General features: G+C 38.6%; 1 protein-coding gene across 3 annotated transcripts in view; it reads right to left on the bottom strand.

The window, feature by feature from the left end:
* Positions 1-584: 584 nt before the first annotated feature.
* The window catches only part of dennd2b (DENN domain containing 2B), a 38,083-nt gene continuing 13,603 nt past the window's right edge, over positions 585-25,064 (bottom strand). For all 3 annotated transcript variants that reach the window (XM_020938796.2, XM_020938795.2, XM_020938797.2), the window contains 18 exons: positions 22,662-23,903; positions 20,404-20,546; positions 17,479-17,600; positions 16,615-16,815; positions 15,193-15,289; positions 15,054-15,098; positions 14,424-14,608; positions 13,466-13,575; positions 12,871-12,940; positions 11,729-11,806; positions 11,186-11,326; positions 10,958-11,106; positions 5,205-5,382; positions 4,329-4,370; positions 4,068-4,179; positions 2,117-2,356; positions 1,658-1,744; positions 585-986 (listed from right to left, as the gene is read on the bottom strand). In XM_020938796.2, the coding sequence (XP_020794455.1) occupies positions 952-986; positions 1,658-1,744; positions 2,117-2,356; positions 4,068-4,179; positions 4,329-4,370; positions 5,205-5,382; positions 10,958-11,106; positions 11,186-11,326; positions 11,729-11,806; positions 12,871-12,940; positions 13,466-13,575; positions 14,424-14,608; positions 15,054-15,098; positions 15,193-15,289; positions 16,615-16,815; positions 17,479-17,600; positions 20,404-20,546; positions 22,662-23,903 (3,277 nt within the window). In that variant the 3' untranslated portion in view covers positions 585-951. The remainder of the gene's footprint in view (positions 987-1,657; positions 1,745-2,116; positions 2,357-4,067; positions 4,180-4,328; positions 4,371-5,204; positions 5,383-10,957; positions 11,107-11,185; positions 11,327-11,728; positions 11,807-12,870; positions 12,941-13,465; positions 13,576-14,423; positions 14,609-15,053; positions 15,099-15,192; positions 15,290-16,614; positions 16,816-17,478; positions 17,601-20,403; positions 20,547-22,661; positions 23,904-25,064) is intronic.

Raw genomic sequence — 25,064 nt, 5'->3', positions numbered from 1 at the left:
CACTTTGAATCACTTTGTGTATGAATTGTGCATTACAAATAAATATGCCTTGCCTTGATATTACCATATTGCTCTTAAAAACTTCTGGATAACATCTTGTATTTACATTTTATTCAGTGGCGGTTCATAATAACATATTGCCTTATAAATAAAAAGTGTGGTATGAATAGTGCCAAGCATTAACGTCAGTCAGAGGAGCTAAGAACAGCACGGCACTGACAGCTGCCACCGTGAAGCCTCCAACTTAATTAGGTTACAGCAGCAGCATGCAGTCGCTGGTGCTAGACGTATCAGCCTTTTGGGATCCTACTTTCTCCGAATGTGAGGTTTTGGGGGGAAACTGTCATTGAGATGTCACAAGAAAAGAAAGTGAATATATTATCATCATATGGCAAAATGGGACTTGTAGTGTGCAGGTAAAAAAAGACATTATAAAGGATTCAAGGTTTGAAAATGATCAAATGAATACTGAAATATAAGCCAATGTAACTTTGGATTCAATAGAAACATTCAAATTCTAGGCAATCGACCTTCATATGACATATACACATACACCAACCTAATTAATAGTCGCACACAAGACATTTCAATTATGTTTTTAATAAAAGATTGCAAAAGGATTTCTTAACAGTTACAATCATATTCTTCATTGTCTCAATGCATGTACAGTTTCCAATAAGTTTACAGAGGACCGCCATGTTGTGAAAAAATGCAAAATACCATGTCAAGTGTCAGATCATTCACACATCCTAATACTCACAGGCACATAAGACATCAGTGGTTAATTTAAGCTTGGCTCGCTGTGTACCATCTTACTAGAGCTATTTAATTAAGTACTATAAACATAAACTGAGTAGTATCACAACCAACATACTGTTAAATATGTACAAGTTTACAATATATATAACATTATAAGGCATCATTGTGGGATTTTGGTGAATCTGTCTCCTCTCAGTTCTTTTTGTGGAGAAACTTCATTTTATTTCCTGTGAAAGAGTAACAGTAAATTAAGGTGTTTTTTGGAATAATCAGCATTAACTACTATTAATTAATTACTACACAACACAAAACTCAAAATGGGATTGTATGTATTGATTTGCTCATGTAGTTTCTGTCTAATATTTATATATTTGACATTAGGGATGTAAAATTTTAGAAAAAAAAATAAATGTAAACAACTCAAAGAGCATTAACATTTGAGAATACTGAAATATGAACTGATATACTAATACAACAATCATATGCATTTCAGAGCATATTTGCAGATTTTAATTGAGTTTTAATGGTCCTATATTAGACAAAACGCAAAACTCTTGTGAGCTTTAAGCCATGTTATAATGTTGTTACTTCATCAAAAACATACATGGAGTTGTGTTTTGTTTCATTCACACATGTTTGAATATTGTGCGTTATTAGTTTGTCTACATCTCTAAAACCAAAAAAGCTCTGCTCCACCTTGTGATGTCATGAAACAGCAGTTTTCAAGTTAACAATTATATTTTACAGCTACCAACATAACACAACTCCAGGTATGTTTTGATGAGGAAACAACATTATAACATAAAAAATAACATAATAAAGGCCCTTTAATATTTTAAAGTATCATGTTTTCCACTCCTATACATGATACAATACAAGATTATAACAAAATACTCACCAAGGCCTTTTAGAAACTTGTTGACTCCACTCTGCTCGCTGTCTGGGAGCTCCTCCAGATACTGGTCCACCCTTTGTTCAAACAACCCTAAAACCAGAACAATGAAAACAATAAAATCAAATGACATGTTTTTGTACTTTGTGGGCTTAACATTTAGCCAGTCATGTCAGGGGAGCGGGTAAACACAGAGAAAATGTTAAAAGTTATGCTTCACCCACCAGGGGGCAGCACAAGTGAACTGTTAAAACTGCAGGGATTCTGGCACAGATTTTGAGAGAGCCTCAATATTTTTTTTTTGTAACAGTTTATGTATTTTGTTGTTTCTTGATGAAAAAAATACTTGCAAAACTTCAATTAGAAGAAGCCAAATATAAATGATAGCTGTGATATAGTTAAATATCACATTTTATCACATATTAAGACAGAGATAGAAACTGAAAAAGTGACAGTATTTTTCACCTTTAGCTCTTGTTTTCCTCAGTTCCCGATCTTGGATGAAACCTGCAAACATCTGAGACTCCATAAAAACGCCCAGGAATCGTCGGATACTTTTGGATGCCACAGATTTTCGGAAAGGCTCCCTCTGGAAAACCCTCTCTCCGTTCTCGTTCTGAGTGATGAACAGGGAATAGTGTCCGATTGTTTCCAGGAAGAACCGGATAAATGCCTCTGACACCAGGTTGGTCAGGGAGTTATATTCTGTGGACACAATGCATGCAAGATTTTACACATTATGTTCTACCAAAATGGATAAAAGTAATTGACGGGGAACTAAAAACAAAACATTTACTTCAGGACCATCTTTAACACCATAGTTGGGATCTGACCCATTTGTCTGTAAACTTTGGAAAGAATCCTACTTTTAAAAAGTAATTATATAGAGATCTATGTAAAATACCTAAATGGAACAATGAAAAATTTGTGAATGAATGTGAAATTATTATCTAACTTCATATCTAAGTTAACCACACTGTACTTCCCCATTTTTTATATAACCAGGACATACATGAGGCAGACTAGGCATTAGTAAGAATAATTCACTTGGGTTGTGGATCATTTTGTATGTCCATGTATAATGTTGAATGTATGCAATCAGAGTTAGATTAAAGCGAAGCATTATGTTACAGTGGAATAAGCAATCTAACCCCAGCTTTTGTAACAAAGTACAGACTAAGGAGTATTTCTCATAACTCATGGTCAATCAGTTTGAATTACCTTCACCACAAAAGAAAAATACATGCGCAACAACAATACTGTGGTTGGATATTGCTATTCCCTTTTACTTGTGTTACCCCATGCAGTTGACTCCTGCAGGATTAACTTCATGAACCGATTCGAGCCATGACAGATTGACACCTTTGTAAATAAACATTAGATACCAACAGTTACTACACGTTGTGAGAGTGTTTTGTTTTCTCTTAAAGATAAGTTTGAACAGGTCAGAATTGGCAGGAACTGATTTAAAACAACCACCAACATTTTTATCCGTTGCATGAAGGAATTTGGGAAAGAATGCAGACAGTGGGGACACAGAAAACCGCTCATATATTTTTTGACATGCAGGAATACAGTGCAGTGAAACTATACACCAAGAATGTATTTAATGCCTCAAAATCATTTACGTATGGCCCAGTTTTACTATATATTGGGATAACTACCCTGGAGGTTGAGTGGAATACCAGACGTTTTCTTAGCCAGCATGAAACAATAGATAGTTTCATAGTAGATACCATTACCTCAGGGTTTAATTAGCAAGCATTTGGAGTGGTAGGAGAACTAGCCAACACGCTGCAACTCATCTCTCCACAAACCTGACCAAAACTCAACTCGCTTTAATGCCTTAGAGTGAAACATTCCAGGCAAAACAATAACATTTCTATGGAGACAAGCAAGTGGTGACGCTCACCCAGAAAGTTACAAAATGCAGTGCACCTTTAAGGTATACTGAAGAGATTTTTTTTTTTAAATAAAAAAAAAAGAAGAAGAAAAAGTGCTTCTATTACTACAGTAATTAGTGATACTTCTATACTTAGTAATTACTGATACGTCAACTATTGCTGCTACTATTACTAGTACTACAGTTAAACTTTTGTCACAAGGCCCATTAAATATTTCTGAAGTCCAATCAGTTAACATTTCTGTTTTGTTTTTCAATGGATGCATGTTGGCTGCTTGATTAATACTTAATAATTCCACTTCCTGTTAATTACACCTCCATACAGACCCACTAGACATTATTTCACATGTAAAATAAACTTTGGTGATTAATCCTTATCCGCTCTTCATGACGTCATACCCCAGAGGTTCACACAGTACCAAGTCATAACATGTGCACTACCACAGAGCTGGTCCCACTCACAGTTAACAAAACCACACATCTGTCCACATTCATGACCTGTCCCTTACTCACCTTCATCCGATTCGCTGTCTGAGTCCTGGCTGATGATGTCATTCCTCTGCTCCAGCGCCTGCTCCAGGGCTGACTGGAGTTTCCGTGGCAACAGAGAGGCTTCGTCGTCCATCTGTAAACAAGAGCAAACATGAAGTCAGGATTTTGTAAACAGAAGTGGTTTGGGCTTGGTTTTAAAGCTTGGAACACAGAGCCAACATGGTACAACAATGATAACAGCAGGCCTCTTTCTTGTTGTTGTTGAAATAAAGATAAACTAACCTGGCGGATGAAGCGGTCAGTCCCCAAGTCGACCATTAAAGCCTAAAAACACAAGACAAGACAAAGAGAATAACTTTTATGTGGTGATAAGATGTTGTATTTGAGTTTAGTTGTGTCTCCTTCCAAAATGTAATAAGATTTGAAAAGAGAATGCACTTTTTGTTCAACTAGTTTTATAAACACTGAATCAAAGCCAATGTAAATGTAGTCTAGATAAACATGCTAATACAAATAAAACAATGCTGGGAAAAAGACTTAGACTTCCTATTTTTTATTTTCATTGTGCTTGAAAATGTTATAAAAGGGTGACCTTTAACCTTTTTACAACATTTTCAACCACAATGACATTTAGTTATGCAGCAGTTTGTACTTGGTGGTTTTAAAGAAGTCAAGAGCAGCGGATGTACATCAGTGGAGGTGAAAATGGGGTTGATCGAAGCAATAACATCTTGACTACAGGAGTTAAACATGCATGACTCACATAATCAGTTACTTATCATTGGAAGGAGCAATGGATTGGATGTAAAGTTCTTTGCTAAATACTGTAAAAGATGGTTTATGGTTAGTGAACTTGCATTTGTGGATGTGCACTTTGGCCAATATAAGTAAAAGATTAACAATAAATGCTTTTAACTCAAACTCTGGATCAAAAGTATCTATGCATTTTGTCTATAATGAACTTAATACATTCTTTCCAAAATGTTTGGCTACAGTTACAAAATAAGGTTGTAGGGAGAAAAAAGCACTATTAGGGTCTATGTCTAACTTGAACTTTACCATAAAGTGCTCAGCTGGATAGATTCTGTGCAAAACCTCAAAATAAATTACCCTGATTTTGTTTGTGATCAAATATTTATGGGTGCCTCTTTCTCTCACCTCTTCTACAGGTAACTCTTTGAGTTTGGGCACAGAGCTGGACAGCAGCCCCACAAGGAAGGGGGTGGGACAGCAGACGATGTCCAACATGGATCCAGGAAGTACTGGGATGAAAGTGTGCTGCCAGGAGAAGGGGTAGAGCAGAGCCACCACCGCATGCATGCAGCTGGACAGGGTGCTGCAGAGAGGAGACAAAAGACAGCCATGTTATTTTCACAGAAGAGTTTCCATAATACTGAGGCTACGCCAGAAAAAGCTACAGCACAGTCAAAACAGTACAGATGGTCCACCAGATAATCGAGACAAAAACACATAGCACGAAACATCTCACATGGCAACAATTTCGAAAACTGTGCGCAGTAAACAGGCTGCTGCTTTAGGCGTTGCAACCTAGTGATTCTCATGATAATATGAAGCCCCATTCACAAAACAAACTTAATTGCAGTGACATTTTTCCATTCCAACACTACTATTAACCTTTTGCATCAACCAGCTTGCCTTTAGACTGCTATTGTTATATCCATGAGTCTCAGAATGATGAAAAATAGCAATAGCATAGCAATTAACAATTTGAAACTAAATAACACATTTAAACTTTATGTCATAAATAACTGTCTGTCATGTCAATCACTTTCATCTTTGCACCTCTTGTGTGTAGCTGTGATATATTTGTATTTCTATATTTCTATATTTTATTTTTACTTGTACATATACATTTATATAATTATACCTTATTTGACAGCAGTCTCTTGATATTTTTGCTTCTTATTTTGAATTAATTATTCCCATTTATATATTTGCTCTTTATTATTATATATATAATAATATATATTATTATATATATAATAATATATATTATTATATTGTGATGCGTGAGCTACTGTGTCCAAGTAATTTCCCTTGTGGATCAATTGTCTAAGTCCCAAGTCTAAGTCTAAGTTTAAGTTGAAATGTAAGTGGTAAGAGTAATCATAATATGCTGGATAGAGAAATATTGTGACAGTTTGCATAGTTCATTAAGAGTAGATAATTTAATGACAGCATCTTGCAGATAAAGTGCTCTCTCCCACTCTGTGTTTAACGTCACAGAGTAGAAACCACTTAAAGACTGAATCACTTGAAAAGCCTCTTATTGTGGCATTGTTCAGTTATTTGGACAAGAACTGGTGTGATGCTGCGTTTGTGTTGATGCCTTGTTGACGCGATGCTGACAAGGGCTGATACAGTTTGACTTTGACAGCTGTGGTGTAACATGGAGATCACAAATAGCTGCCCGTCTTTCTCACGATCCAAGGCTTGTTGACAGTGGCTGACCCTCCTTCCCCTCTGTCCTCTATACAGTCCAATCCATGTACACAAAGGGAGGGAAAATAAACTATGGGTTTTGACTAGATGCACACACATAGCAGTGCACTAAATCAGTATAGATCTATGTTTCTCAAACTGTGGTACATATACAAATAGTGGAACGAGAGGGGGTGGGCCATTTGCAGCCCACCCCCTTGGTAAACAGTGACTTAGACAACATGTTAAAGTCCCTATACCATAATCTCTTTACAGGTCCTATATTAGGCAAAACTGACTCTTGTGAGCTTTAAGTGATGTTATAAAAACACAAAAACACCTCAACAACACACCTGGAGCAGTGTTTTGTTTTCATTCACACATGTTTGAGCCATATTAGTCTGTCTACATCTCCGAAGGTCAATGCTCTGTACCACCTTGTGATGCCATGAAGTGGTAGTTTTCAAGTTAACAGCTACCTTTTAGCTTTTGTTTAGTAGATTTATCCAACTGACTCTAGTGAAGGTGTATTGAGTTTAAAAACACATTGGAACACATCCTGTATTCCCACATGCAATCACAAGGTGGACTTGAGTGTTTTGTTTGCTGTTTGAGAGAAGAACTCACCCTTAACATGCGGGGGTTTGTGCGTTTAACATGTGTGAAAGAAACAAAACATACTCCAGGTATGTATGATGATGAGGTAACATCATTACAACAATCAGAAAATAATGTACTTTGGGCCCCTTAAATGTAATCTCTTTATATTTCAAAGACAGTAACATTTTTCTCAATAGGATTCCAGAACACTTTCTACATTGAAAAGACTCCAAAAATATTTTCCTCAATTTCCAGCCTTGTTTGCTCACAACATGAAGCACATGCAGTTCTTGGTTTTGCCTGTATGATTTCCATTTGCCGGAGGAGGACTTATAATTCCTAACAGATCCCGTCTCCTGGGTTTTTGACAAGTTCCAACTGGGAGTAAAGGGGCACAGCTCTGAGAAACCTTTGCCACAGGCTACACGCGGCCCAACACAGCGCTGATACCAGAAGGATCCATTACACTCAGTCCCTGTGCACACACTCCTGGGAGAAGATGAACTTGCAATGAAAACACACAGCACCGCCAGACGTTGCCACTCAAACCGCTTTGGAAAATGAGAGTGACTTTGCGGATAGTTCATAACCCAAAAAAGCTTCAGGATTTCAGATCAAACAGAGACATAATTGGGGAAGTAACAGACATGAAATCAAACAAATAGGGCTGGAAACAAGTTTGTAATAGAGGCTTTTGAATTCTTGTCTCCTATTGGCTTCAATGTAATGGTAGCTTAATTTTAATGTATATAAAGAATGAGATAAATCCAATGTTTTTAAAGAAAAGATGTGGGTGACAATCCCATTTTTTATATCTATCTATCTATCTATCTATCTATATATATATATATATATATACACACACACACACACACACACACACACACATATACACATATATATATATAAATAAAATCTTTTATTATTATTCAAGTCATATTCATTCATTGGTTTATGAATTCAAGTTTTTATTTTGCTTCACAGTTTACCAAATCGGTAAACTATGTTATACGTAGCTGCAGGGATGGGCAAACCTGCTCCACCCCTGCAAACTTCCCACAAAACAACAGTTGGTGTTGAACTCCGTAAATGAGTTAATGAGTGAACAAACATTCTTGAATTGGCCTCCATCAAATGCTTTTGTCAACACTCTTTTGTTTGTACTTTTCCACATGATGCAGCACTTGGAAACACAAACTACTTAAGGACAACACAAAAGAACAGATCAACAGATGCACATGCTGGTACACTTTTTGTACTAATGCAAACCAACCGTCACAACTCCTACACAAGTCCTACAGCCTGGTTTGATTTTTTGTGTCACTAAAGGACCATAAAAAGTTAGAAAAACGTCTATAAAAGCCAGACAGCAGCTGTGCAACAAAAATGTTCTTTAATAATGATCTGAAAATAACTTTAAATTACAATATATGTGGCAGTAGAGAACATATAGGATTTCTATGGTAAACTGTTGTATTTTTATACATTTCAGACCTTTTCTGCTCCCTTATTCCCCAAATAGTTTTTCCTGACTTCCTGTCTATAAGAATCTTTAGCCACTGGCTCTTACTCTGAGCTCTTTTGGCTTCACAAAAGGCCTAGCAGAAGCAATTATTATACAAGTGAAAAATGACTTCCCAATAGAAATCTCTACACATGTTTGACTAATGGTAGTTAGATCACATTTGTTGAGAGAGAGTACAAATGAGTGCAGGTGTTTGTGTATGGGACTGTCTACGTGTGTATAAATCTGCTCAGGGAAGTAAATATTAATGACAGCTTGAGACAAATTTAAAACTCAGCTGCTATAATACTGGACCCAACTCGGGAAAACAAAAACATTTCTCCTGTTTACTTTGCAGATTTTGTCCTACCTCTGAATTAAATACCACATGGAGAATGGGTTGTTAAAAGTGGTTTGGCCCATTGCCAACAGCGCATGGCATGCACCAGAAACGTTTGAGCTGAACAGAGGTCTGAATGAAATTAGCATGTTCCCATACGCCTTGATTAGAAAAACAGCAGCAGCTGAGGCAATAATTCAACTGTGTCTGAGACTTACAGCAGCATACAGCTGCAAAACCTGTTACAAGCATTCAGTCAGACTCCTGCCAACAGACAACCACTCACAATATACGCATTTCAATATTGGTCTGTGATTAATCTCCAGCAAAATGAAATGTCTAAGTAGTTTGCAATCAAAAAGAGGACAATTTTTCACAGACAGATTTTTACATTAATCTTTACTTAAAAGCTGAAAAATTCAAATATCGAAAACTATTTTGAAGAAGGGACCCTATTGAGTATTTGCCACTATGATGCAAAACAAACAATTTAACTTAAAAAACATCAGTATCATTCACAATCAATTTCAATTAAATTCTATTTTCATTTCAATTACTTTATTTAGCCCCAAGGGGCAATTAAAAATGTAATTCTGAGCATTAAATTACAGTGTTACATTAGTTAGACATATTGACAACTTATCAGTGATGAAAAGTAAAAAAAATGACCTTGTTTTTTTGTGTGTTATGAATCTGATCTAATTACAAGCCAACCGTAAACCGTTTTTTGTATTGGAATGTGACAGTGTCCTGCTGCCAGATCTCTGTCATAAACACATCACGTAGCAACGGCCCAGGCTCAAACAGAGGCCTGTTTACATAACAGCACTGGCAAAGCTCAGTCAGCATCAAGTCTATGGGGTTTAGCTGTTAGGGAGTGACATAAAGGATAATGGGTGGATGTCATCAAGCATTTCACTTGCGAATAATACAGTATTTTGAGGCTGCTTACAAAAGACAAAAATACCACTTGCACTTTAATATTTTGATTTAATTCTCAAAAAATAGGACCTCACATGGATCACTTGATGGTATTTCCTGTCACTGCTTGTGTTGGATACTGATTTCAAGAGAAAAATGCATGCATCATGTTCTGCTGGTGGTATTTTGGGCCGAGATTATGTACCAAAGCTCCAGAGGGAGTAGCCCTTTTATCATAGAAGTCATTAGTGATGCAGTGGGGCCCTGTGAGTGCTTCCCAGAGAACCCAAACACAGCAGCTCAGCATGTCTGCACACATCCACATTACAATCTTCACATAAAGCTCCAGCCGTCGGGTTTAAACTCAGGGCAGCAGACGCAAAAACTGGCTTTATCTAGTACCAAGATTACACTGCATGCTTAAAAATGTGCAATCTTCATATTTGTAGCTATTTTTGTTCTGTAATTTGTACTTAAAAAAAATCCCCATGCACTTTTTTGTTAATTGAATGACAATGACATAGTTGATGGTGGACAACACTTTTACCTTTGCCAATGCCGTGACACCAGTCCTTCGTGTAAGAGAGGTATAATGATTGCAATATAAATCATTGCTTCCGTTGAGTGATTCCTTGATGTAATCTCATCATAATGAATACTTTTAACCGTTCATTTCAATAGACACAGAGCGCTGTCACTCAAAAATAGGGAGTGAACGCAGAAGTCAAATGGTGACAGAGCGGCCACATCTCACCGAGGGCAGTCGCACACAGGAAGTGCATTCTTTCCCCTCACAGTCACTGCCCCCCGCTGCTGTTTGTTTAAACTGGGCCTGATACATGCAAAGATTACATGTCCACCACAGTCTCCTCCCTGTCCACTCTCTGCTGTTACCAGAAGTTAAGACTGGGACATTTGGTCTCAGGGGACAGTTCACATCTTATCAGCTCCACCCTTTCTCCTCCATTAGTCACTCTCACCAATGTGATCCACTTCAGGTTTTCTAAATGTAATGAATATACTCACAGACGTATCCACTTCACCTTGTAAAACTAATATAGACACACTTTAGATTAAGTTGATAAGTAAAAAAACAGCACCCACCTGAGCTTATCAGCCACAAAGATGACTCTTCGCTCCAGCAGCAGTGATGCAAAGACTCGTATCACCTGACGTACACTCAAACATTTGAACAAACTCTCAAAGTCCACGTGCTCCAGTCTGGAATCAGTGGGTCGCCTCAACTCTATGACCTACATAAAAATCACATAGTAAAACTTTCCTCTGCTTCAAAGGGCATTATGAAAATGTAGTGCTATCAACAGCTCTAACCTCATTTCCTGCTCCAGGCAGAAAGGTCTTCACTTTGATGAGCTTCCCTGGTGCAGGGAAGGGCGACTCCATCAGACTCCTCATAAACGGGTAGACCAGGGCAGCAGAGATACCCCTACGCCTCTCCACCTCATCCAGGATCTGAAAAACATGAAAATAAGATACTTTACAACGTATTAATGTTATCTATAATCTGTTAAAACCCTGATGCATCGCACTTATTTATTTCAAATAGGCAGCTTCTTGTGGGAGTTATTCATACCAGCAAATAATCACTGAATAACAGTATCAACTTAATTTAAAATTTTAAAACATATGGAGCAAAAAACATTATTTTATTATATTATGATCGGGCCGTTTCTAGACATTGTTAAAGAAAAAGCTGCAACTATATCATAACATTGTACCCTGTGGCTCTTTAGAGTGCAGTCAAGAGTATTCTGTTTAAGTAAGCCCATCCCCACAAAATGGTAATTCTCAGAAAACGAAGCCTAACTGAGGTAAGAATGATTTACAGCTTAGCCCACCAGTGTGTGGACTCACCGTGGAGAACAAGTCAAAACAGCCCAGTCTGCTTATCACACAGTAAACCTCCGGAAGTCGAGGTCCTTTTCCACTTGGCTAAAGACAAAAGGACACAAATACAAATGACTACCGCATAGTGTAATTGTTGGGGAAATCAAAATAACTGGTTGAATGTTAAATAGTTTACTCAGTGTATGTATTTCAAACGTAATCTAAGGTGAAAGTCTATGATGTGGGTAACCAGTTCATAAACAAATGTCGTTTATCTGCCTCTACTGATCATATCATCTCTTTCACCTCCTCCTAAGGCCATTATGTGCACCACAACACATGGGGGTACGCAGACAAGAGACACTCAAAACCACACAGCCACACATGAACACAGGCACTCAAGAACAGCCAATTCACTTGTCCATATTAGGAATACAATTTTCTCCCCTGCTTTTCCAAATGGATGATTAAATCAACTATGTGCTGCTTGATTCAAGTCCTCTGGAATGCCTCGCTGCTGCCAACGGCCGGACAGACAACAACAGGGAGGAAACACAGTTATTGGAGGAGAGCTATGGCGATGAGCTCTGATTAAAACCTGTTCCTATCAAGCAAGCATATAAACAGGGACAATCACAAAGATGATGAGAAAGTGGGCATTTCAAAGCAGATTCAGTGCCAAGAGTCTACACCCCCTTGTGAGAAAGTACACTGTAGGACTGTAAACAGCCTCAGAAATACTAGAAGGCTGACAAAATAAAGTCACCACATTTCACAGGATCCCACATGGTCAGAGTTGGTAGCCACAAGAAAATTGTAAATCGAGGCTTCAAAGGAGCTCATAAAAAGACATGCAGCTGACCAAAAATTGGAATGGTTCTTTGTGGAAATTGTAGGAATTATTGTATTTTAGCGAGCAAATTAACAACTGGTGTTGAAAGATTGTGGACAATTGTGGGATAGGGCCAAATATTACAAGTACAGCCACACAAGCCAGGCCAGAAAAACTACACAACAAGGGTTCTTAATATCCTGTATTAATAAGACATTTCAATTCTTCACTTGTTTAGTCATTTAAACTATTATTTCACAGAACTATTAAACTGTTGCTGCATTAGACCACACCCAAATCACAAATCACCCAATTCAAATTCAAAGGTTTGAGTTACCAATAGTCGTCTGCAGTAGCCAAACCTCCGGCTGCCATCTTCCCCCGTTAACATGAATGAGAAGGTCTCACTGCAGAAAAGCACATTTAAAGTACTTTGATACATGATTTTGCATAATTGAAGCTTATATTATGCAGAATGTCACATCAAAAACATACGAGGAGTTGTGTTTTGCTTCACCCACTTGTGGTTTATTACTCTGGTTGTATCTTCCGAACTCAAAATGTCAAATTACCTTTAGTTCAGTAGAGAATGGCATTTCAAGAACTGAACTCATCCAAATTATTCTAGTGAAGGTGTATGGAGTTTATAGACACAAAAGAGCACTTCCTGTATTACCACATGACATCAACTTTGAGTGTTTTCTGTTTGAGAGAAAAACTAAATAACTAAAAACCTAAATATGCAGAGTTTGTGTTAAACATATGTGTATGAAACAACACAAAATTCCAGGTATGTTTTTGATGAGGAAACAACATTATAACGTAGATCAGAAATCAACCATAATATGGACCCTTTTAACTAAAGTTATAATAAAACAGACTTATACAGTGAATTTGATAGACACATAGACAGAAAAATCTTCAGTTAGTACCTCGTGTATTCAGACACGGGACTCCAGTCTTTTGCGTCAGGAAAACAAAACTGTGGAATGGCTTTTAGTCTCTGCTCGGCCTCCCTCATCTGCTTGGTGGGCCTCTCGAGCTGTGAGGGGGAACAAGAGGAATCTCAGTTGGCTCATTCAAGTGTCTCGTTTCTATGATCCCTATGGACCTCAGTGAGACAAAGAAATTATTAATATTATTCCCATACAAGGTTATAAACATACAGCCCTAGACCTTTAATTTGTTATGAGCGAAACACTGTTAATCTTGTGTGAAAATGATAAGAAAGGAGTTCATACAGCTGTGATTTAATATGGGTCATGTTATAGTGTCAGTGGGTGTCCAAAATCCCCCAAATTCAACTAAAACAGTCGGTCTAAGTAATGGCTACAGCATTATACTTTGTGGCAGCCTCTGACCCCAAAAGGCACCACTTCCAGTAATCATCCAAACACACAAACACTACAGTAAAAACCTCTCTGAGAAACATTTAACATAATTATATTGTAAGTCTGACCCTGCAAATTACTAAATGCGAGCTGTAATTGAATAACTATCTTAGGGACGCCTGTGTGAGACTGCGCTAACTTTATGCAAGCCTGGAGTGGAGGAAAAAACTCAAAAACTGAAAAAACAACAACACTTTTAAGGAATATGTGAAATCTACTTTTAACCGTGTTATAATGGTTTAGCCCTATTATTATGGTTTCAATCATCTTATACTGTCCTACATTCAAGGCACCATTGCTCTGAATAGGCCAGCTTTTACTTACCCCCTAGTCTACTGCTCTGTACTTACATTGCACCATGACACTGTACCATGAAATTTCAATAGCATCACATAGTCATTTTTGGTACATATATGTGTGTGTCAAAGTTCAACTAAATACTGAAAAAGCATACTAAGTCTTCTTTAAATTAAGTGACTGACCTTCCCACAGCTCATACCTTTGGAAATTGATAGGTGACTTCTGGAGTATATGTGTTCTTGGTGGGTTTCTTCTTTAGGGAAACAACCACAAAATACTCAAACAGTTCCCTCTCCTGCCACTCGATGAGCTGCAGCTCCAGGGTTCTGTAGCTTGGGGCTCGCCGGAGGATGGACTGGAGCTTTAGAAGTCTCTGTGTGTGAGCTGGAGATAGAGGGTGAATTATGAACAAAAGCATAGAATAGAGTAGCAGTACGGTCTATATTAAAGCCAACCTACAAAACAAAATAGCTGTGTTTTACACGGGCATCTGGCATGTCAAATTGTTCTGCAAATCACTGCTCACACATATTTGTTGTGTCAACTGTATGGAATCTATGATATAAAATTTTTGCATTACGATTATTGTGAAATAAATCATCAGAGCTTTACAACTGATTCACAGTTCACATAATGACAATTCTGTTTTGGTATTATGACCTAAACTATCAGCATTATCGTTTAACAAAATAATCTTGGCATCCCTAAACTTCACAACAACAAAAAAGAGCTATAGTATGAACAAAATGAATCTGCAAAGCTAAATATGCTTCAACTATAATTATTAATGAAATAGTTTAAACATCATATCTCTCTCTCTCTCTCTCACCTTTGAACCTGTCATCTGAGTCACTCTCACTTTCACTGTTGTCATCTGCATTTGGACAAGAGACAGACAGTCAGTTTTCACAAGCCCATAAGGAATTTCACTAATGTCAAAAGAAACGTTTATATGCCTCTGTCCTAACCTCGTAAAGACGTCGTCTCAACGTTGGACATGGACAACTTCTTGAGCCTCTTCTTCCCACGTTTAGTGCAGTAAATGGAATTTATTCTTTGGACCAGCTTCAGACAAAATAGGATTACATATACATTCGTTAGTGGTAGTAAAAAGTAAAAACTGCACCATTTGCTATGGATAAAAAGACAAAGAGTTTGGGTTAAAATCACTGCAACAAATAACTTTGCAACTTGTAATTCCATGTTTTCAAATGTAAAAATGTATAATGGTAAATACAAAAACTAAAGAAAGAAAAAAGAAATCAATTTTAGTTGTCATTTGTAATAGTTTTATAGATAGATGTACTTTATATTACTTTTTTTTTTTATAATAATAATAATTATTATAATGATGCATCAGTTTTATATAGCGCTTTTCTGGACACTTTACAGAGCATTATTCATTCACTCCACACTCAGTAGTGGTAAACTACTATTGTAGCTGCCCTGGGCAGACTGACGGAAGCAAGGCTGCCAATCTGCACTATCAGCCCCTCTGACCATCACCACCACCACTGAAGTGCCTTGCCTAAGTACAGAACAACAGTTTTTACAACTGGCGCCCCACTGTGGCACCTTTTTTCACCAGTCTCCCATCCAAGTAATAAACAGGCCCAGCCTTGCTTAGCTTCTGAGATCTGACGGGATCAGGCTTTGACAAGCTGGTATGACCACATGTCCAAAACATTTTAGATATATCTCCATCCGCTAGCATTGATTTATTGGTAAATGGTCACATTTATATATAGCGCTTTTCCACCTTCAAGGCACTCAAAGCACTTTACAACAAGGAACCACTCACCCATTCACACAAACATTCATATACCAGCGTACACAGACACTAGGGGTGAGGTGGGTTAAGTGCCTTGCACATGGACACAATGACAGCATTCACTCGTGGGAGCTGGAATCGCACCGCCAACCTGTGGTTCAGTGGATCTGACCGAAAAATTAAGTTTTTCATGTCGAGAGGGGGATTCGAACCACCAACCTTCGGATCAGTGGACAAACGCTCTACCAACTGAAATACTCCCACCCATTACTATTCATAGCAATTCTCAGTGCTAGGAAGGAAGGGAGGTAATGTCTACTGCAGCAGAAAACAAATATGTATACAATAATACAATAGACCTGAACTATGACAGATGTAGGTAGTTCTCTCCATTACATAATATAGTTTTGCCTCTGTTTTTTCAAGAATGCTCTCTTTGTATGCTTTATTTTATGTATACATTTTAGATTCCCTTTGTTAAATTTACCTTTTACATTCCTGTTCATTAAATTATCACTTTATTTATACAATTTTCTATCTTGGTTTTTGATACTTCCCCTACCATAGTTGAGGGGGGGTCGTAACACAAACCAAGAAGCATACTGAGCATTTTATTCACCTTGGGGATCCTCCAATGCCTGTGTGAACCCAGAGTGTCACTTGTCCCACAGAAGTTGTTGTCCAGAAGCCCACATGAGGACTGGGGCAGGAGCAGCATGTCATTGTGGCTGTGCCGTTTGGTTAACTGGGATGTTCGGTGGTTCTTTCTGTCACTGGCTGTAGTTGAACGCAGGGACTGGCTACTGGGTTTGGATGGTAACTAACAACAAAGGACACAAAAATGTATTTCAGTAAATCTTCAAGTGACACTTAATATATCAGAGGCAGTTCTTATTACTAATAATGGAAAAATCAAATCCGGTTTCCACTAGAGAGAGATCTTAGTGTGCCTGAGCCAACAATGCACTCTGGCCTTTCTGGGAATTCTCAAAAAGGTATAAACATATCTCATATTCGCTACCACAAAAAAAGAGTACACAGGACAGAAATGAAGTGCTAATAAAAATTAAAAGTACACTATTTAACTTTTATGGTGGAGAGACTGCCACTTGCCTGTCTCCATGGAGCTTGCTTTACCTAGGATGTTAGTATCACATTACACTCATCTACTCACTCAGATCGGTGGGGAGGCAACCCTGGACCCAGGTATTTTTTACTCCAATAAACATGTAATTTAATAAAAATGGATAAGTATAAGTTTGATGTATTCTGTGGAACATTAAAGACAAAAATATAATACTTAAGGTTTCATTGAAGCGGCAGTGGCACTCTGTATAATAAAAGGTTCAGCAACAGAAACTCTATGATAGTGAAGCTCTCGTGTTTATCTCAAATGTAACGCAACATGCATTTTTGTTGGAATCAGTGGAATGATTTCTTTTAGACAACTACAATCTCCTGACAGAAGAGCCACATGTATCACCTGAGGAGGAGAGTTGAGTTTCCGGTCTGCAGCACTCCAGGACCGGCTGCTCTCTGTGAAACACGACTTTCGCCCCAGACTCCTGCGCTTCAGGTCAACGTCCTCATATGGATTCTCCTTCTCTGTAAAGACCAGACAGACAACTTATAGTACAGCTTCAGTACACAGGAAAAGGTTGTTTTTGTTAGCAACCCAATGACGTCTGGGGTCAGAGGGGTCACTCTGGGGGCAGCATGGGAGCAGTGTGGGGGCAGTTGGGTGTTGAGGTAATAACCCTGAAGAGTTTGAGTCATAAATGGTTTAACTAAAGCAAGTGCGGAACTTTTTTCCACAATAATTACTGCTGGCACTGGGCCCCACAGGTCTCAGCTAAAACAGTTGGACACTACTCTGTTGATGAGTCATAGTCCAGGCATGCTACGGTCAGCTCAAGTATGTCAAATACAGGGTCACCTAGAATGTTAGTTAGTAATTAAAACAAGTAAACAAGACAAGATACAAACTATGAGGTATTTAGAACAATTCATTCTATGATATAAATTTGATACAGTCTATTCTAATACATATTTGCTTTACTTGACCTACAAAACAAATTCTAGAAAATCTTCCTAAATTTAAGTTAGAACACTGAAAAAGTAGTGTCTTCAGACCAGACACGGTGCTACTGTGTTTCCTAAACACATCTATCTGGGTCTGATGTGATAGCACAATGAGAAGAATAGGAACATAACAGTGAACAGCTCCCACTGATGTCACCTGGCACAGGACCAAGTCAAATAGAGAAAACGCTGCAGCCCATGTCTATTCAGACATATGCTCTGAGAATAGCTTTTTGGCAGGGTCCAGGGAAGGTTGTGAGAAAGTGAAGCAACCACAATGAAGAACAAAAACAGAGCCAGATGGTGTCGAAATGCATGAGGGAAAGAAGCTCTCTGGCTACAAAGACAAGAGGCCAAAACGTGTTGTTCTAAAAGTTTAATCATTGACCTACAAATATGTCTTGTGAGCCATTGCAGTTAATTATTAAAAACAGGAATCAAAATTTTCCCACATATCCTAAATATGAACAGATGCCAATCTCCAAAACAGCAAACCTCCTAAATGCAGAATAGCATCACTCAGTTGATGAGTTCATGATAATGGTGAGGAGGCGAATAAGAGGGCTTAGTCAGACCCCATGTTGCACTACTACTCCATTAAAGCTCTGCACTTGTGTAATGAGGGCCCGCTGGGAAAATGATATGTCTGTGTATGTCTGCTGATGCACTAGAGGGTACTAATCTGCACTTCTGATTACAAGCATGTCTTTAACACACACACAGCACATTACACAGGGAGGGGACACACCTCGAGCACACGCGGATTGTAGGTTTCTGTCAACACAATGGAGTCCCTGGGAACAGAACAGGCTACAGGAAAAAATTACAACAATAACTATATCGGTTTACTTTTTGAGGTATGGCCAAGTTTAGACGGAATGAGAAACCTTTCTTAAAATGCATATGGTAGACCACTATTTTTAGTTACCATCATTATATTTTAGATTTTACAAAAGCCTATCTGATGCCCTCTTTGGATACAAGTAGAAGATAGGTCTATGACATACAGAGAGGTAATTTCATAACTCCTGACAACTACAATCTTAACAAGAACCAAAACTTGTTAAATGACAAGATTTTTATTTTTTTATTGAATGTTTAAACTAGTGTGACTACATTTTGTGTGGAATTTCCTGTGTTGATAACATAGGTAAATAGAGTCCTTTTTAGAACTCACCGCTTCCTGTATTTCTGTAATTTTCTTTTCAACTTTTTATCACTTAACTGAAGCAAAATAATAAATAAATAAATATTTATCACACAGGTACTATCCCACCATCAAGTAATATTTACTTTAAGTCCATTACAAAGTGCCCCTCTTGGAGATAATCCGTTTTGTGACAAATTTGGAATGCAGGACTAATTTTGTGCAATAATGCTGTATTGTTTCTTTTTGTGTCCCGGTAGCGTACTTAACCTCACTGACCTCCAGTGCCAGCTAGCTTGTGTGTTTAAGAGTCCAAGATTACTGATTTCTAGTAAGTGACTAATGGTGAAGTTCTTTTAAAGTTTCCATTCACCTTTTTGGGAAACATGACTACAAGTGGCTCTCGTCACTATGTTGTTGTTTCAATAGATATAGCTATTAGACTATTTATTGGCAGTAGATCACAGAGGCTCCAAACCCCTCAATTTCCAGCCTATTTCAACAGGTATAAACAAAATTACATTGCACATAAAGGTTACAGTCATTTTAGTAGCCTAGAATTACACATACTTAATGACATATCAGGCAGATGTGAGCAAACTGAAGACAGTGGTGTAAAATTTAGTGAAACTGGTGAAGAATCACAGGTTTTATGCACACATAGTGATTCAGAGGCTTGCAAACAGTTTAGTTATATTTAGGCACAAAGGCCCATGTGCCACCCCTCTATCACTGGGAATTCAAATTACACAGTAGCAAAGGTTTTTGACTACATTCACATACACCCAATATACTTTTTCAAACAAATTAAATGATCCAAACACAGAATGAGAAACAAATCTGTAACTTAAGCTACCATATTCAAATTGTTGTATCACAAACGTGTACTATCACATGAAGAGGGATCAACTATATGCTGTTTTTTTTTAAATTATAGCAATATAGTAAGTATTCACTTGGGCACAAAGCCAATGGTGCAGCCAGATGGTAAAGGGTCATTTAGTGGAAAGGAATTTCACACCCCAACATTTCAGACTGACAAACTCCTTTAAAACACAGCAGTATATAAGCGCTGAGCACTATAAACAGACTGTAACTGTATGAACAATAGGACATAAGATGTTTACTCAATTGTAAGTCAATATAAGTATTCCTACAAACTGCAGTTGCTGTGCTTACCCACTATGTCCTCGTACGCGTTCTCTTCAAAAGTGCTTTTAGAGTTGGGTCTATTCCTTGTCTCTGTAGTTGATGTGCCATTTTCTGTAGGAGAGGAAGGATACGAAGATGGCAGACTGGCATCCTCCGACTCACACGACTCTCTGAAATCAAATACAGATTATCAAGCTACAGTCAATAAGTATTTATTATGAGAAAGAGATCAGACACATTTTACATATTACAACAAAAGCTGAGGCCAGGGTAAGTAAATGGCAGTGGGCATGTATTGGGGGTCAGTAAAAACAAGAATTTCCACAGCAATGACATCTTGAGTGCCATATAATTACTCAAACATGTATGAATGACTCTAAATGCAACTTTGATTGGGTAAATGAGAATGAAAAACATATAATGTATAACATGATTAAAAACAAAACAATCCTAAATCTTAAAATCTGAAATGCTGTCTTTGAGAATTTAGTTAGAAACACTAAGGTTTGAACTGTTTACAAAAGTTGTCTTCAAACTTAGAGCTACGGTGCTATAATAGGTCACCGTGATTTTGGTATCTTACATTGTTCCAAACTCAAGGCACAACTACCGAGTTAGAGGACCCTACAGTGGTGTTGTGTCATGCTTTCGACAGCTGTGGGTTTTAGGCTTGGTCCGAGTTTCCTTGTGCCACAGGAATTTTAAACACAGAGAGAGGAGCAAAATGTTTTAGGGGTTTTTGTCCCATTTTCTAAAACGTAACATTTAGTTGTGGCTCCACCCTTTTTAAGATACAGTAATGCTATTGGTAAAAACCATTACAGACAAAACAAAACTACAATACAAGAAAGGAAGGCTATAATGGTGTATAAATGTGTCCATTTTAATATTAAGATCAAGGTATGCTTTTTGTCCCTGAATGAAAATTAGTACTTTGCATTTGAATTATCCTGCAATGCCACTAGGCCAACCTGTCATATACCAGTTGTGTACTATTGTTATAGATATAGAGATATATACTAGTGCTGTCATGCGATTAAAAAAATTGAGAGATTAATTAATTATGATCTGTAATTAATTAATCTAATTAATCTCTTTTTAATCTCACCTAAAAATTGCTGAGAAAAGCTTCAACTTGAGGTATTTTCATTTAAATTCATTATTACATTATTGTGGCAGATCAAAAGACTGATATAGAACAAAAAAAATGTGACTTTATAAAGTCATTTATTGTTTAACAAATCTCTCCAAATTGGTTGTTGAGCCCAAGTCTCCATGAATAAGAAACTGTTTGCTGTAAAGTAGCAAAGACTAGGAAATCTGAACATCATAACTTTTGTCTACTTAAAGACAATAAAATGTCCAGTCTTTCCTTAACCATATTAAAAATATTATTGATAGAGAAATGCTTTATATATGAAATCACTGGTTTTAGTCCTGGTTTAGACCTGGTTTTAGTTCTGGTTTAGTCCTGGTTTAGTCCTGGTTTAGACCTGGTTTTAGTCCTGGTTTAGTCCTGGACTGGGTTAGTCCCGGTTTTAGTCTTGCTGTTAGTTCTGGTTTAGAGGCGCACAGGAGGAAGCGCGGTTTACGCAGCGTACGCGAGAAAACGTAAGCGGCGCACGGGAGCACGTCGGTGTCCGCGCAGTAACTACGGAAAGAAACGTGGTCCGCGCGTTCTCAGGTTAATGACGATGATGAAGGTGTGTGTTTGTGTGCATGTCCCCTCCTGTGGCAGGTCACTATAGGACAGTAGTGCAGACATCATGAGCCTATGCAGGTTGTTTTCACCAGTGACATTTAAGTTGTAGGCGATTTTATATTTGTTATTTTCTTTTATATTTCACGTCGGGAGAATAATTTCCAAGACACGAATGCGTTTTTACCTGTGCACTGCTGCCTCTGTTCTACTGGCTCTTCGACCTCGTCCATTGTGCGACTGACGCCGCCAACGTTAACATGACGTTCACATCGCTCTTACTGCGCGCGTTTTGTGTGGGTTTCCGGCAATGAGTGGAATTACCGAAATAAAAAAATATATAAATGTGTTTTTTGGGTGTGTGTTGTTGTCCCAACAACACATAAAAACTGATTTTATAATAAAGCAACTCGCATACAGAAACAGTAAAGTTAGAGATTAAAAATGAGATTAACGCGATTAAAAAACATAACGCGCTAAATACGACTGTAATTAATTAATCGCAATTAACGCGATAATGTGACACCCCTAATATATACATATAAATAAGTTTTGTGCTGATGATTTTTATCTACAAAGTTTTTACCTGTCCTGGAGTCTTGCATTCCCCTCTGTCTTGCTCTTGTGGGTCGTGCTGGGAGCAGGAGTGGAGGGGAGGGGGGGAGGCGACTCCACAGTCTGTTCTGGAGGTAGTCCGTTAGCTGGCAGAGAGCCCTTCTGGTCTCGTTTAGCGTCATACTCAAAAGTGCGTTTTGGTTTGGGTAGAGGGTTGACTGGTGAGCCCACAGGAGTCTGCTGAGGCGTGGGCTCAGGGCTCTCAGACCTGGTTGAGCTCACGCTAAACCTTTGTCTGAGTTTTGAGAGTTTGTCAGAAACTAAAACAACATCTGGTTCATTTGTGACTGAGCATATACTGCTGCGTTTACTGGCACATGCACTGTCCAAGTCATCTCCTATTATGAAAGACTTCTGCTTTGTCTTATCAGTGCCATAGCAGTTATTCAGATAGCGTGGGGTTGTGCTGGGATTCTCCTTCAAGGCCTGCTCGATTTTTTGTATTCTATTGAGGACAGCAGACGTCTCCTTCCGACCCGATAAGGAACGTGCAAATGGAGAATCAGTTTTACCCAGTCTTTTCTGGAAACGTCCGACGCCGTCTTTGTCAACCACCCGCTCGTCATCAGTTTCTGTGTAGGAGCATTCGGAAAAGGCAGTGCTCATCCTGCGAACACCCTTAAAGTCAAATGTTTTCTCACTACAGGGGGACGAGAGGAGACTGGGACATCCCTCACTGCCCCCCACACACTCCCCTACAGTCCTCTTCTCCAGACACAGGCTCATTTTAGGCAAACTCAAATGCCGGCACTCCCATTCTGAGATCTTTTTGCGGATTGTAGTTGGGGGTGCACCTGTTACTGAGCGACCCAGAGAAAGGGTGCGCTTGTGGGCTTGACTGGACCCCAAAGAGACGCTACTCAAACTCAAAGCTCTAGCATTTGGGCGATCCTCTGAAACAAGATCTGGTTTTTGATTGGTTACAACTTCCTGGTTTGCCTTGGCCTGCACTGGAGCTTTATAAATGGACAGCCTGTTGTCTAGGCAACCGATGCTCTTGGATTTGGTGAGGGGTCCTGGAGAGTTGGGGTCACCTGCCAGAGACGCACCACCACACAGGGTCGAGGCCTTGCTGTTCCTGCCAGCGCGAGCCAAGAAGCGCCCGTCAGTTCTCACGTAGCGACTTTGTTTCCCGGAGCTCTCACTGTCGCTAAGGGCCGTGTGCTGACTCTGTCCTGGGCTAGTGGAGAGGACAGGTAACGTGGACTGGTTCCTAAAACACAAAGAAGAAAAGCATTACAGTCTGAAGCTGATTTAAAGGTGAAATTTTCTGATGGAAGGTCTCACTGGGCATATTATTGCTTTGCCTGTTATGTTCCACAGTATGGCATTAAACATGTCTATGTTGATTGAGACAAGCAGGGGACACTTCCATGCCAACAAGTCAGATGTATGGAGCGGTGACCCTACATACAGCAAGAATGCAAGATGTTTTTGAGAAATGAAAACATTTATAATTGAAGATGTATTAAATAGATCAGTTTAAAGCCATACTGTGGAACATTCCAGGCAAAGCAATAAAACCTCCATGAAATAAGCAGGTGGCAAACCCTTCCCCAGAAAAGTTACATTGTGTACTGTTAAACTGACTAAGCAAAATGCCACACTTGGCTTTGAGTCATCACTGCTGTAAAAACATTACCAGATCTTAACAAAGAACAGATGGAAGAGCCCTATAAAATGAGATGAAAATTCAGATTTCATTGCCAGGATCAAAGATGGAATGAAAACCTGAGCTACTTATTTAGAAAAACCACAGGAAAGTATTCTGTTTTTGGCAGCCCAACATGTCAGCATAGGCCAAAGGAAATACAGACAGAATTAAAATGCCAATATGAACTTTTTCCACATCAAACTGAGGTGAATCACAGAGGACCTCACACAAAATGATGATCAGAACTTACTGGAGCGGCCTTACCAGTTCCAGTTTCAATCGTAACCATTACTGATACAATTACTCATAGCATCGGAAGTGTGTCTATTTCCCACAGAGATTTCGACAAATGTTACCCAGGAAACATCCTACTCATCTCTGTTGAGTAGGAGGGCCATGACTTAGACCTGGGTTGCATGTTGCATAAAGGAAACCTGAAGTCACAGTCAGAGCGTTATTGCAAGCTCAATGGGAGGAGAAGTCAAAGATGTGATCCCATAATGCAGGTTAGGACACATCTCACCTCACACCTATCTGCCCTGCCCTGGTTTCACTGCTCCAGCTGCAGGCCACGAGATGTTTGAACACCTGAACCTGCAAACAGCGACTATGATGGATGCTTCTTATCTTACATCTCTGAAAGTAACTTGAGCTGTCATGACGGCATCTCCTGTCTGGAAGCCCCTGAGTGATTTAAATGTGTAGCAGAGGATTTGATAC

Source organism: Boleophthalmus pectinirostris, unplaced genomic scaffold, assembly GCF_026225935.1.
Source record: "Boleophthalmus pectinirostris isolate CB_2022bp ecotype Guang Dong unplaced genomic scaffold, ASM2622593v1 HiC_scaffold_19, whole genome shotgun sequence".
NCBI classification, from domain to species: domain Eukaryota; kingdom Metazoa; phylum Chordata; class Actinopteri; order Gobiiformes; family Gobiidae; genus Boleophthalmus; species Boleophthalmus pectinirostris.
This window is presented reverse-complemented; position numbering and strand designations above follow the sequence as displayed.